Source organism: Engraulis encrasicolus, chromosome 16 (assembly GCF_034702125.1).
Source record: "Engraulis encrasicolus isolate BLACKSEA-1 chromosome 16, IST_EnEncr_1.0, whole genome shotgun sequence".
Classification (NCBI taxonomy): Eukaryota; Metazoa; Chordata; class Actinopteri; order Clupeiformes; family Engraulidae; genus Engraulis; species Engraulis encrasicolus.
Window position 1 is genome coordinate 48,369,759 of NC_085872.1, and position 14,483 is coordinate 48,384,241.

General features: G+C 44.1%; 1 protein-coding gene across 1 annotated transcript; it reads left to right on the plus strand.

The window, feature by feature from the left end:
- The first annotated feature begins 239 nt into the window (after positions 1-239).
- On the plus strand, positions 240-12,472 carry LOC134466134 (uncharacterized). The gene is made up of 5 exons (XM_063220028.1): positions 240-481; positions 6,959-7,481; positions 7,650-7,716; positions 9,770-9,944; positions 12,028-12,472. Exons 1-5 carry the CDS (start codon positions 240-242, stop codon positions 12,164-12,166), a joined length of 1,146 nt encoding a protein of 381 aa, XP_063076098.1. The 3' UTR covers positions 12,167-12,472.
- The last annotated feature ends 2,011 nt before the right edge of the window (positions 12,473-14,483 follow it).

The window sequence follows — 14,483 nt, forward strand, 5'->3', positions numbered from 1 at the left end:
AAATCTACACCGTAATGAAAAATGCTGTTCAAATATGTTCTTTTTGCAGACGAAAAAGGCCGTGCTAACGGACTGGGGTCTGGCCAATGTCAGGGATACCGTCCAGCTGCGCCAGGGCAGCAAACAAAGTGTGGGACCCAAGGGTGGTTCCCCACTTTACTTGGCCCAAGGGTGGTTCCCCACTTTACATGGCCCCGGAATGTACCCTGAGGAATGAACCGTCCTCCCCAGCGACGGATATGTGGTCCCTGGGGGCCACCTACCTGGAGGTGTTCACACAATCAACACCGTGGGCGGTGAAGGCCATACATGAGCTGCACGTGTTGATGGCAAAGCAGACACCACCGCACGGACTAAAACATCTGGACGAGCAGTATAAAGAACTGACTTTGCTGCTCAGTTACCAGCCAGCAGCACGACCCACAGCCTCCGATGTTGTGGCCTTTTTCAAATCAGGTCTTGCCCCTCATTTGGAGGCTCGGTATGGGTACATTTGGTGAGGAGTGGGTTGTTTTCCAATTTTTCAATAAGCTGGGATCTTAAGGCCTCCAAACAAGCGAATTAGAAGCCTTGAGGTGATGACTTCATTGGGATGACTTCATTTACCAAAAATTAAGGAGTGGACAAGGATTTATTTGTCCTTTTCTTTTTTTGTTGCTTTTTTGTTAGGTGTGCCAGGGGTCCACACACTGCCGAATGTGGTTCTCACGCACCCAGGAGAGCGAAGCAGTGGGCCTGGATGCCTTAGCTCACGATTGGCCAGACGGACTGCTCTATGCCTTTCCTCCAATTCCGCTCCTGCTAGAAGTGCTACTCCGGATCCGCCAGGGCAGACATCGTGTTCTACTAGTGGCACCTAATTGATGTCACAGTGGCATTAAAGAGGCACTAGGTAGGGTGACGTCATTTGTGCGGTGTCCGTGGCATGCCCGTCTCAAAATCTACACCGTAATGAAAAAATGCTGTTCAAATATGTTCTTTTTGCAGACGAAAAAGGCAGTGCTGACGGACTGGGGTCTGGCTAATGTCCGGTATACCGTCCAGCTGCGCCAAGGGAGCAAACAAAGTGTGGGACCCAAGGGTGGTTCCCCACTTTACTTGGCCCAAGGGTGGTTCCCCTTTGTACATGGCGCCGGAATGTACCCTGAAGAATGAACCGTCCTCCCCAGCGACGGATATGTGGTCCCTGGGGGCCACCTACCTGGAGCTGTTTACCCAATCAACACCATGGGCGGTGAGGGCCATACATGAGCTGCACGTGTTGATGGCAAAGCAGACACCACCGCATGCAGTATAAAGACCCACAGCCTCCGATGTTGTGGCCTTTTTCAAATCAGGTCTTGCCCCTCATTTGGAGGCTCGATATGGGTACGTTTGGTGAGGAGTGGGTTGTTTTCCAATTTTTCAATAAGCTGGGATCTTAAGGCCTCCACATAAGCGAATTAGAAGCCTTGAGGTGATGACTTAAGCCGGGCATACACTGTGCGATATTTTTACTCGTGGGTCTTAAGCTTCTGCGCACACTGCACGATGGAATTTCACTGTTTAAAAGTTCACAACTCACGACTCACGTCCTCACACTACACGAGCCGACAGTCGGATGCGAGCGAAATGCTTCCACCTTACGACGCGACAGGCATGTTTCCCCGGTCTGCAGAGGAGGGAACATGCGCACCTGAGGTGGAGATGAGGTCGCACTCAACAGCGAATCGCACGGCCCTATTCATTTGTGCATGTGAAGTGTCAAATCGGGTTTTAGCACTGCTTTAACTGTGCGATTTACGCACGAGCCACGACCAGAATTTCAAACCGTTTTGATTTCCTTGCGACCCTGAAATTGCACGATCGTGAGGCGAAATCGCTTGTCGTACACACGATTGACCTGCGATTGAGCAAGAAATCGGCCCAACTCTCAAAAAGTCGTGCGAGTGCCAAATCGGGGCAAAAGTCGCACAGTGTAAGCCCAGCTTTAATTGGGATGACTTCATTTACCGAAAATTAATGAGTGGACAAGGATTTATTTGTCCTTTTCTTTTTTTGTTTGGTTTTGAGCAGCTTAAAAAAATCAACATTAGCCTGATTATTGAGGTGACATGAAAACGTAAAGAGAAGTCTATAAAAGGCAAGTTAGAGAGTTGAAGATGTTTACATAGCCAAAGCAAAATGAATGAGCGGACAAGGGTTTTAGTGTTCTTTTTTTATTAGGCCTACGGTTGCTCTGTTGATGTGTGTTATGTGCAGATAAGGGCATGAGGGGTGGATGGAGGGGCACTTATTGGTTTGTTTGATTTAGTTCTTGTATTTAATTATGTAAGACTTAATTTTTGTAGTCAAAACAAGAACATGTTAATAATAAAATACACTGTTAAAAAGAAAAGGTGTCTTTTCCTAACGATCACTAACCCCTTGCTCTCCACTGGCTACAGCAGAGAGGTCAGTCCTGCATTTACAAAGTAGAAACCTTGCCATCCTTTTTGTTACACACTCCTGACTTTGGACACAATGGGTACTCCCATCCTCCCTTATGCCTGTGGCCTTGTAATGGCAACGCAACATGTCACCGCAGACAGACGTTCAATTACATGGCTCAAAAAAAAGTCATGGGAAGATGCTGGAAATGCTCCCGTTTGAATTAGTTGCTGTAGCCTGTGGCTATCCACACAACTCACACAATGCATCATGCCATGGCCTAATTGCAAAACATTCCAACTTTCAAACTACTCGATAGCTGAATGTGATAGCTGAATGTCGGTTGCTGCGTGTGCCGCATGTTGTAGGCCTAAAACGTTTGGCAAAAGGAATTCATTTCAAGTTGTGATTCCTCTGACATTGTGAGAATAAAAGTCAGGTTTTAGATATTTTTTGGCAAAAAGGGTCGTTTATTCTCCCAGGACAGAGGGGCTTGGTCTTGATGGAGCTTGACTGCTTTGGCTGAAAGGAGCTCAAATAGCCTACATCTTTAAAGGAGCCGCTGCCCTTAAAGTCTCTTGCCGTGTCCAGACCAAGAGCGAACTACGCTGCCTGGTAGCGTGGGTAGCAGAAGAAGTTTCACCTTGAATTCACTGTATTCGCTGCAGACGCAGCATTGACATGTTTGATTCAGCTAATCAAATAACGGCTCTGGCTTGACAGCCTGGGACATTCGGAGATATGAACATTCCGATTGGTTTTCGCCGAACAGCGTCAGAGCGAATTCGCCTGCGATAGATAGTATAATCTTCAAAATTCGCTGTGGTCGCACAAGAAGCTTCGCTCCTGGCGAATTCGCTTTGGTAGCGTAGGTCGCGTGCCCTCCATAGAGAAATAATGACTTCCGTCGCTTCATTCGCTCCGTTTGCTCTTGGTCTGTACACGGCGTCTCTCTCTCTCTCTCTCTCTCTCTCTATTGTTATATTGTCCAGGCCCATTAGAAATGCTTAGTCGTTGAAGCAATTTTGTTTGATAGGATTATCTGAATTTTAGATATGTACCACTTACTGTATTATATAGCACTGTTCATTTTAGGAAAAGGATATGAGGCGAGTCCTGGTCTAATGTGCCACCTGACTTAAAGTGCGTGTTGAAAGTTGGTTTTATGCTTGAATTCACACGTAATATTGGTTGGGGGGTATTTTTATGAGGTCTGTGAAAAAATCATGATCATTCACCATCCCCATCACCAGAAAAATAGATCAAAATACAGATCTGGGTTCTTTTACTTTCCCGCCAAGTGACATAGCTAGAGGTTGCATTCCCTTGTTACCAAGGAGATGGCTGAGGCGTATCTGAAGAGTTTTGAGTAGTAGCAAGTGAGTATTATCAAGCGAGTTGAGCGTAGTTATTAGAGGAATTTTAGTGGTAGTCGATCGTAGTAGAGTAGTGTTAGTAGTGGAGTTGTGAAGAAGTATTAGCGAGTTGAGGAGAGTTAGTCAGTGAGTTTAGTTTTGTAGAGCAGCTGTTCGTTAGTAGCGTTGTGGAGAAGACTAGAATTAGTCGAGAGTAGCCTAGTTAGTGGAGAGAAATTTCAGTTGTCAGAGTAGTGTTTGGTTTGTAGTACAGTGCAGGAGTAGTTGTTGGTAGAGTAGTGTAGTAATTATTAGAGATGGTTAACAATTGCGTTTGTGGTGGATGTACGAACTCCAGTCAGTCTGGACACCGCGTACATCATTTTCCTAGTCGGAAAAGGGAATCTTTCCAAGCTTGGGTGTCCAGCAGAAGAGTCTCGGCTTTACAGCTGAGTCTGTGACGGCACACTCAGTTATTTGTGGAGCTCATTTCACTCAGGAGAGTTATGAGTCTGGAGATTTGATGGAGTTTAGGATGGGCTATCGGTGTCAGGATCGAGTGAGGCTGCTAAAAGACGCTGTTCCCTCTGTGTATGCAAGTACACCACAGCTCGAAGCTGGAACCGTCAGCTGCCAGACTGGCGATAACAGCCCCGGAGAACCTCTCACACGCGAGGTAAGCACAGCGAATCCCGGGTTTTTTTACACTTTGTTTGTCTTGTTTTCAACCACAACACACGAGACGATTAGCTTTTCTGCTGCTAAACATCCATCGACGTCACTTCCTCAAGCTGGGACTGTCCACAGCATGACATAATATTGCCGGAAGCGATTACCGACACATAGCCAGATAGCTAAGGACTGGACCATTTTTTGCTGCCATTAAAATACACAAGAATGGAAGAATACACTGCCAGCATGGAACGTGAGGATGACTCTCGCGATTTTGAAGGAAATCCATATTTATTCGAACCCGAATATACGGACGAGGAACTGGCTGAGATGGATAGACGTAGGGCAGCTGGAGGAAGTGACGTCGACGGATGTTTAGCAGCAGAAAAGCTCATCGTCTCGTGTGTTGTTACTAATAAACTCCTGGACTATGTACAAAGTTTCAAATTCATCTTTTTGTGAGTACAAACCACATTTGTTATTGGGAGGGAAAGTGGAAAACAGCGATCCTAGCGGTTACGTTCCAAACACCAGGGTGATCCTATTGAAACTCCCATAGACAAGTTTTTTAAAAAATCCCACAAAGATATGACTTGGAACTATAACACCAGACACATTTTTCAGCGTACACAATAGCATGAACTACTACCTGTGAAAATCTCAAGTCATTTTTGCCCTTTTAAGAAAAATAGAAATTGTGCCAATCTGGTCGGAAACGGACTACAGCTCCCAGCATGCTGTGCTTCGCGCCTCGTTGACAACACAGAGAAACAAATGAACGCGAACGAACGCAAGTTCTTCGCATATCTTCACATTCTTGTAATCCTATGAGTTCCACATTGTCTTCTTATTACACATATATACACGCGATCATTTTGGTATGGTTTTAAATTCTCTAGTAGATATGATGGCTTCTGTGGTGACGAGTAACCACCTCTCTGGCTCATGTTTGGCTATGCTAATTTGGCTATGCTAATTACATGGAGTAAACAAGCCACACATGCCAGTCAGTGTAGTTCTGTATTAGCTTTTTAAAGAATATTAAAATCAGCTCAGATCAGTGAAAAACCGAACATTTTACCACCTGATTCGATAAAACGGACCAACATGCCCATAATATGACTGCCACTACTTCTACTTCGTCGTCAGGGCCGAGATGTAATTTTTCAAAGAAAAAAAACATTCATTTGTTGCAGGGGGTTGGAACGTTGCCAGCAGGGGGCGATGAGATTACTTTCCCTCCCTATACTGTAGAAGTTTGGTGTCATGACATGTTATTTTTGTGGCGAAAGTTTGGAGACGGTGCCCAGGATCCATATGCGCTTGAGTCAAGCTATCCGGAATTAACATCGAATAACACGGTTACTCTGTTGATGTAAGCCTGCGGCAGAAAACACTTCGGGTGTAAAGGTGGATGGGTGTCACGGTTCAAATGGCATTAGGGTGATTCTACTCCGAACCATCGCTTTAAGATTAAAGGTGGAGAAATTGTCAGATTTTTCTTTCTGTCATTTTCCTCATCAATAAAACCTGCCATTTCAACAAGAGTGTGAAGACCTTTTATAGGCACTGTACATGGTTACAGTATTTGCAAGTTGTGTTTATTATTGCATTAACTCGTTTAGGCTTGTCTTCCACAATTTGAATCAATGTCAGTGCTTGCAACCCGTCCCCCCCACCCCAAATATCTATATACATATTTACAATTGTGCAAGCCATCATTACATTAATAAGAAAGCTCTTCGTTCCACTGATTATTTGTCATCTTTGTTCTAATTGAAAGCCTTTGTTAAATAATCCTGATTTTTAGCCTTTTCCATTTTCCCCACATAGAATAATGTGGACTTAACAAGGACCTAATGGGTTAAAAAAAATACAGTGACAATGACAATGTAAATACTAACAAATTGCCTAGCAAGATTCACTGTGTTATACTGTGTCGAGTTTATATTCAGTTCTGGTTCTTTGTTCTGTTTGTTGATATGCAGTCCAGAAATATCGAAGTGCGTAAATACAGAGAGGCAAAGAAGCAACCGTATCTCACTCATTTCGTGAAGTATTCCCGAAAAAATGTGATTAATTTTCGTGGTGCATTCACGTTATTGCCCGCCTTTCGTAAAGTCTTCACGAAAATAATAGATTAATTTTCACGCTGCCTATTCACTTGAATTGCCCGACTTTTGCCTAGCGACCCACTAGTTTGATGCCCTTTCGGTAGCCTACCGTCACATGGTAATCAAACATTTCAAACAAGCAATTTAGGGTTAAGGTTAGGGTTAGGGTTAGGTTTAGGGTTAAGTAGGGTTAGGGTTAGGTTTAGGTTTAGGGGACATAAGGCATAAATATCGAAAGAGCGTCGAATTAGTGAGTCCCGAGTATATCAGCAGTGTTCTGTCAGCACCCCCTCCCCGCCCTTGCAGACGTTTGGATAACCATAGCAGCAGTGGGGCAATTCAAGTGAATAGGCAGCGTGAAAATTAATCTATTATTTTCGTGAAGACTTTACGAAAGGCGTGAGATAGGGCTCCAAAGAAGCAACAAGAAGGAAAAAGGGGCCCCAAAGACACTTATGGCTGCACACAATTTCAGCCAGGGCTCCCTGAAGGAGAATCTGAGGAGTCCATGGAGGCCAGGCGCAAACGGCTCACAGACATTTACTGTAGAAGTGGGAGACAGGGTGAAGAGACTGCAGAGGTGGGTCAGCTAATGGCTGCCACCTTTTACTTGCAGCGGCGCCAGCTGAACGCCATGCCATCACCAACCATTGTTAACCTCAAAAGCCAGTGGCCATATTTATTTTCTCCAAAGGGGCTCATTGGTCACTTCCAGCTGCTGACAGATATGCAGGTTCTCAGCGCCCTGGAAGCTGCAATGGAGGACTGCGGCAACATGATTGTGGACCTGTTCAAAACGAGGCCTACCAATGCGGCAGTAAAGGAGGTCTTGAATAATCACAACCACAGTGAGGACCTGCCCTACAAGGTCCTGAAACTCGTGATGGCCCACTTCAATGAAGATGTTGGAGGCCTGATCGTGCAAGCCGAAGTAAGTCTCCATGCTTTTTATCTTGATCTGACACTCACTTTAACACTCTCACATGTACTCGTGCGCATGCACACAACGAATGAGATCTCTCATTGAGACACACACACACACAAACATACCAACAAGGAAAACTCATGTGTCCTTTTTTTGTTTGTTTGTTTTCTTAAGGGCTGTGCAACTGTGGCGGATATGGAATCGTCCAACCTGCCTGTGACTCCCCGCCTGATACTACTTGGTACATTTTGTTTTATATTCATTTTTACTTACATTACAGTGTTTATAGCATTTCCTTTTATCAAGGGCAAGCACCGAAGGTACATTACTTTTTGTTGCAATTGACAAATGCTTCAACGATCAGTGGCAAATGTTTAAAATAGGAAGTGCAATTATTTCTGTGTCTCAAATGGCACACATGTGTCTCTAATAGCATGCAAATACAATGCTTCCAACCTTGGAGTATTAGTTTTAGGATAGGACACTGACAGCTTTGGCTGTGTCTGGGACACAAATATCTTTCCCTTTTCTTAATTTTCATTCCTGATTTGTATAGAGACATGTTGGCGAATAACACGCACGCTGATTGGAGAGCACAACTCTGATGTCACACTTTTTCTGCCTAATATTGACATGTCAAATGTGCATTAGGGGTGCCTTGATCCATTTCTACAGGCAGGAAAGGTAAAGGTCTGGAAATCATTTATTGCATGTAATTCACCTTTGGCTAAGGCCCGCCCTAAAGTGGTTTTTGACCAATCACAGTGCAGCAAAAAGACGACCTCGGACAGTTTTGACAGCGCTCCATTGAACTCAATGCTGAAATCGCATGTTTTCAAGTAGTTAGCGAGATACTGTCGTATTATTATTAAAATATGATTGGAAATTGTGCCTGGGGTATTTGTGACAAATGTGCAAGTTTCCCCGCGATGTAACAAGTGGTAATCACTTTCCTCTTTACCTAAAACCGGACTAATATTACTAGCAGCTGAATAGTCTGCCTTGAAGGGTCTCGGTAGCCTCACACTCGACTAGAAAGCACACGGATCAAAAACATACTTTGTGTGCTCCGATCATGACACCATCTCATTCATGTCCCTTTTCAGTAAGGTTGTAAGCAAACCACGAACCTGTTTCAGAGTAGGATTTTGGATTTCTGACCTAATTAATGAAGAAACACCGCTAGCAAAGTTAACTATCGGTCACGGCAGGAGTGTTTTGACTAGCAGCTGATGGACGTGACTTTGTTAAGCTACTGAAGATATAAACGCCAAACGTTAATGTTACACATTGCTGTGGTAGCTTTGAAGATGACTACAGCCATTAAGTTGTGTGATTTCGTTTTCGTCTAGCAAGTTTGAGTCAGGGCTCAAAAGATATGCGAGCTCAGCTTACCATGGTGCTGGTTACAAATATCGATACCCATAGAAGAGCCCATAACAGCTGTGATGCATCGCATGACCGTTCAGAAAATAAATACTTATATTCACAATACTATGAATGCGTTTTTTATTTATTATGAGTGAATAACTGCTGCGATTTGCAGTCACTGCATAAATCACGTTGATATCTCAGCATTGAAAGTTTATCTGTCCGACCTAGCAACTGTAACTAAAGAGGGCGGGGCTTAGCCAAAGGCGAATTGTAGGACATTTTCCCCTCCCTCATAACATGCTTATTTTTAAATAAAATAGAAAAATGAATTGCGACTTCAAAAACAAGGTACCCGTTTGTACCCCTCCCTGGCGGTGGACTTAGTTTTGGGGTGCGCATATTTATGACACTGTCTTAAAGGAAAGTTCAGCCAATTTCAATATGCTTTTGTATTCCTTATGCTACACTTGACTTGTCAGTACCCGGTGACACTGCATTTCTTGGCTCAGCCCTTTCAGAAATGTGAGCTATTCTTATGGGGGCAGATTTTGTTTACATTTTTAAAAAGCCTATTCGAAATATGTTATATTGCATAACCTGTTGGATGTTTCTGGATATAAATAAAATGTTTTTTTTCTTTTAAATGTAAACAAACAAATGCCCCCGTTACAATGACCAGGATCTGAGAAAAAAATCTCAGGTAGCTGTCAAGTCCAGGGTAGTGCGAGTTATCCTTTAATTTTTATTAGTTAAATTTGCTGATAGCTGTGTACTGTGTGTGTATTGGAAAATTGATGACTGAGACAAATGACCCAGCATTGCTGTCTTCAGCTGTTACTCCAAAAAACATCTAATTATTGGTGATACATGCGACTATATGCTAAGTAAATTGAATGTGGTTAACTTTTTTTTGTCCAAAGGTGAGTCACAAGAACACCACCAACGGTGGATGATCAGCATGGAGGGCTGTGTCCTGTGTGAAGGAGGTAGGCTGGGGACATTCACCACCGGCCTGGGGACACTGTTCACCACGTATTACACCTTCAACCTCCAGTACCAGGATGAGGCTGCCAGCACCCTGGAATTCGTCCAGAGGTAATTTCATTTCACATATTCAACCTGAATTTTATGACATTATGTTTTTAAACATGCAGCTAAATGTCAGGTGAATTTATAATACTTTTCTTTTATATAGCGCCTTTCAAATATATTGCTCAAAATGCCTGCTTAGGTCAGTGTATGGGAGGCATGTTTTAACACATTTTCACTTGTATTGTTTGTAGCCCTTTTAGTCTTACAAATTCACTACCAACAAGATCAGACCCAAATGCAATGTGTAGGATATGGCACAAAAATAACCCTGAATAGTTCACTTACACTCACTGGCCACTGTAGGGATCACCTCTGTAGATGTGCTGTGTAATCAGAGATTCTCTTATGCATACCTCGGTTGTGATGAGTGGTCATTTGACTTAAAGGAGAATTCCGGCCAGTTTGGATTAATATCCCATCTTGGGTGGACCGAGGGAAAGGGATGAAAGGCAAAACCGCGAGAAATTTTCATGCCTGCTGCGCAAAGTTGTTCAATTGCGCTGTTTTCGGTTAAAACCTGACCCTTCGGGCACGTAATTGACCTGTTTTAAAGCTCCTAGCGTGCATTAAAACCCTTTTGAACGCTTTGGCCGTGGTGTGTGGGTCCATACAAGTCGATCTAGTGGTTCACATTTCCATTAGGTTGCATAGGTACGATACAACAGGAGTTTTCGAAAGTGGCGCACCTACCTCTTCCAGCTTCCGCCTTCCAACTACGTCCGCAAAATGGTTCGCCAAAGTGATACTTCATAGTAATCCATTTTATTTTTGTCCACCAAAGACGAGCCACAAGAAACATATTCACATGTTTTCATGCCCTGAGTTGTTATTGTCGCGCAGATTCACTTCTCTGTCACTGAACGCAGTGTAGTGACGTCACGGTGTCACATGACTCCTGGAAGGAATAATTCTTTATCTGTAACAAATATTCTGGTTCGAAAAAGATAACCATGGCCACCAAACTCTTCAATTGAACTACCCCAACGGAGGATCCATCTAAAAATATCAAACAGTATATTACGACAGCGCCTCTCTTTCTCGCTTATGTATAATAACTGGAAGAGCGAATGGCGTTCCTTCCAGGAGTCATGTGACACCGTGACGTCACTACACTGCGTTCAGTGACAGAGAAGTGAATCTGCGCGACAATAACAACTCAGGGCATGAAAACATGTGAATATGTTTCTTGTGGCTCGTCTTTGGTGGACAAAAATAAAATGGATTACTATGAAGTATCACTTTGGCGAACCATTTTGCGGACGTAGTTGGAAGGCGGAAGCTGGAAGAGGTAGGTGCGCCACTTTCGAAAACTCCTGTTGTATCGTACCTATGCAACCTAATGGAAATGTGAACCACTAGATCGACTTGTATGGACCCACACACCACGGCCAAAGCGTTCAAAAGGGTTTTAATGCACGCTAGGAGCTTTAAAACAGGTCAATTACGTGCCCGAAGGGTCAGGTTTTAACCGAAAACAGCGCAATTGAACAACTTTGCGCAGCAGGCATGAAAATTTCTCGCGGTTTTGCCTTTCATCCCTTTCCCTCGGTCCACCCAAGATGGGATATTAATCCAAACTGGCCGGAATTCTCCTTTAATGTTGCCTTTGTATCAGCTCAAACCAGTCTGGCCATTCTCCTCTGACCTCTGCCATCAAAAAAAGGCATTTTTGCCCACAGAACTTTTCTTTTTTGGGACCATTCTTTATAAACCCCAGAGATGGTTGTGTGTAAATATCCCAGTAGGTCTGTCTTTTCTGAAATACTCAAATCAAGCCCTATCGGCACCAACAACCATGCCATGTTCAAAGTCATTTAATTGGCCTTTCTGTCCCATTATGATGCTCTGTTCGAACTGCATCAGATCCTCTCGACCATGTCTGCATGCATAAATGCATCGAGTTGCCACCATGTGATTGGCTGATCAGAAATTTGCCTCAATGAACAGTTGTTAAGAAAGTGGACGGTGAGTGTAGTTATGCAAGCCTGACATTTTGCACAAATGTGCATTATTATGCTGGCTAACTCATCCCTAGCTGCCCTTGATTATGCTATACAGATTCATATTATGGTGGTTATCTTCTCAGGTGTCTGGTGGGCATAAACCCGGAGAGGGGTACGAAGGCAAGTGGGCATAAGAAGAGGAAAGCCCCCTCCCAGGTTTCCTCTTTCCTGAGGAAATTGATGGATTTCCGGTATAGGGTGGCCATCAGTCTGTTTTCATGACCTGTTCACGACGTCCGTGTGTCCCTCTCTTTGTCTTTCCTTTCCTCCTAGCCTTTTGCTTATGGCCTCGAGATGCGAGGCAATATCATTGACGCAAACTAGACCTTGACAGTCGGTCGCGTTTCCGATATCTGCGGCCGCCATGTTACTCCAGATGTAACCCCAGACTTCGCACAGTGAATTAACTGTATTGCTGTCGCCTTATGTCGGGGAAATCTCCGTGCAATAGCCCTATATGAAGTTCATTAACTGACTGTATGAAAATTAAATAAGGTAACTATATTATTGTCTACTGTCTGTTTCCTATTTTTTCCTGCACTGGTGGCAACGCATACCAGATATGTGGACTCGAGTCCAGTGACTTTGACTCGAGTCAGACTCGAGTCAGCGGTGTGAAGACTTGCGACTTGAAATTTCAAGATCAGAAAGGACTTGCGACTCGACTCGACTTGCACGCCTTTGACTCGGGACTCGACTTGGACTTGACAGTTGTAACTTGCAATGACTTGGCGTGACTTGCCACGTTTGGTCTATTTTTTTTTGTAACAAGTCAGACCCTTGTTTTCAGAATGCAACCCCCCCCCCCCCCCCCCCCCCCACACACACATTCTTTGTCTGAATCACGTCATTGCTTTAAGTGGTGCTATGCAGCCTGGACGCTGCGACCAGCGGCAACAGTGAAACACCATCTCCGAGTCTCCAGAACAAACACAGCCCACATTTTAAACCATCGCGGAAGTTAATTTGTCTCCCTCTCTCCACAACTCGTTTTACATTCTTGTATGGAAGTTTGATCTTATCTCTGATCTCGACACTCTGATCAACAAAATATTTTCTATCAATGTTGTAGGAAGAGTGTGTGGTGGGGAGTGTGATGTGCAACACGCGTCTGTAGGCTACACACCAATGCTGCATTGTGCGAAGCATATGCGTTTTGAGATGTCTGAAATCAGTTGAAAAACAATCTCCCACCTGCAGTAGCCTATGAGACTAAGCTGGATGAGGTAATTTGCTGGTTGTGGAAGAGTTCGCCATAAAGTTATTAATGGAGCGTCAGACAATGGAGATGCAGATTTGCCAACCGAGTTTGAGCATAGCCTACACAGCTAAAAGTAGCCTAGGTATTGTTCTTATAACGATATGAAACCTACGAAGTCGGACAACAAGTTAGAGCGGAGCATTGCGCAATAAGCATGCATTTGCTTTTGGGAAATTTCCGCCATTCTTGTGGACGAAAGAAATGTGACCGGCAAGTTGAGGGGACTCCAGTTAGGAGACAGCTGGCATAAGTTCACGCTTGTAGTGGGTTAGAGTCAAAGTTTAACCGTGTCTTTAATAGCCTATTTTAACCTTATTAAATGGGCATCAGGACGCTATTTCACAGACTAACTCACTGGGCACATTCAATGCGTCTAGTCCATGGCTAAAGAAACGCAACCCGACGCACGCTATTGCTGAGCGGTGCGAGACATGCATGGCTCGGCTTCCCGTGGATAAAGCGCCCTGTGCCCAACCTATCTCGCGCTGCTCCCATCTTGCGCTCGTGAAACTTGTATCTCATGGTGTCGACTCAATCTTTAGTTAACCATAGAGCCCTGCCCTTAGCGTTATGATGCTAGAGTCTGTATACAACCTTGACTAGATATGACCGGTCTTCTGCAGTTGATGGAACGGACACACACACACACACACACACACACACACACACACACACACACACACACACACACACACACACACACACACACACACATGCATGCATGCAAACAGGACTATTTGCCCACTGCCCACTTTGACGTACAAACAAAAAGAAACATCTTTCTGCACGGGAGCTGTCTGTATTTTGAGCTAGTGTTGTTGGTTATCCAGCGTCTGCATGAAAAAAAAGGTTGACAGAAGCGGTTTGCCTCCGCTGATAAACACACTTCTGACCAACTTTGAGTAAAGTAAATCAAATTAATTGTTGGCTATTAGGCCTACCCAAAATAGGCCTACATTTTAAAAAATATAGCCTATGCAATAGCCTACACAGACAACAACTGAAGGATTTGTTTAGGCCTATCGTAACCTGCCGTCTCTGATACAATATTAAGTTAGTGGTAGGACTGATGACTCCTTTATCGGAATGAGGTAATGAAATGCGAAAATCCTTCCCCCCAAAAATATTGTTTTACAAGTAAAACTGTTGTTGGCAGCTGAGTTAGTCTGAGGTAAGATGGCAGCGCTGCTTCCTGATTTCCGCCTACTGTTTAGAAAGCGACTTGATTGTGTTCTCCACGGAGGCGGGGATTCAGCGAGTTGAAGCCATGGGTACAGC

Coding starts and splice junctions, on each gene's coding strand:
- LOC134466134 (XM_063220028.1), top strand. CDS start 240: ATGTGGTCCCTGGGGGCCACCTACCTGGAGGTGTTCACACAATCAACA. Junction 7,717..9,769: donor TCCCCGCCTGATACTACTTG/GTACATTTTGTT, acceptor TTTTGTCCAAAG/GTGAGTCACAAGAACACCAC. Junction 9,945..12,027: donor ACCCTGGAATTCGTCCAGAG/GTAATTTCATTT, acceptor TTATCTTCTCAG/GTGTCTGGTGGGCATAAACC.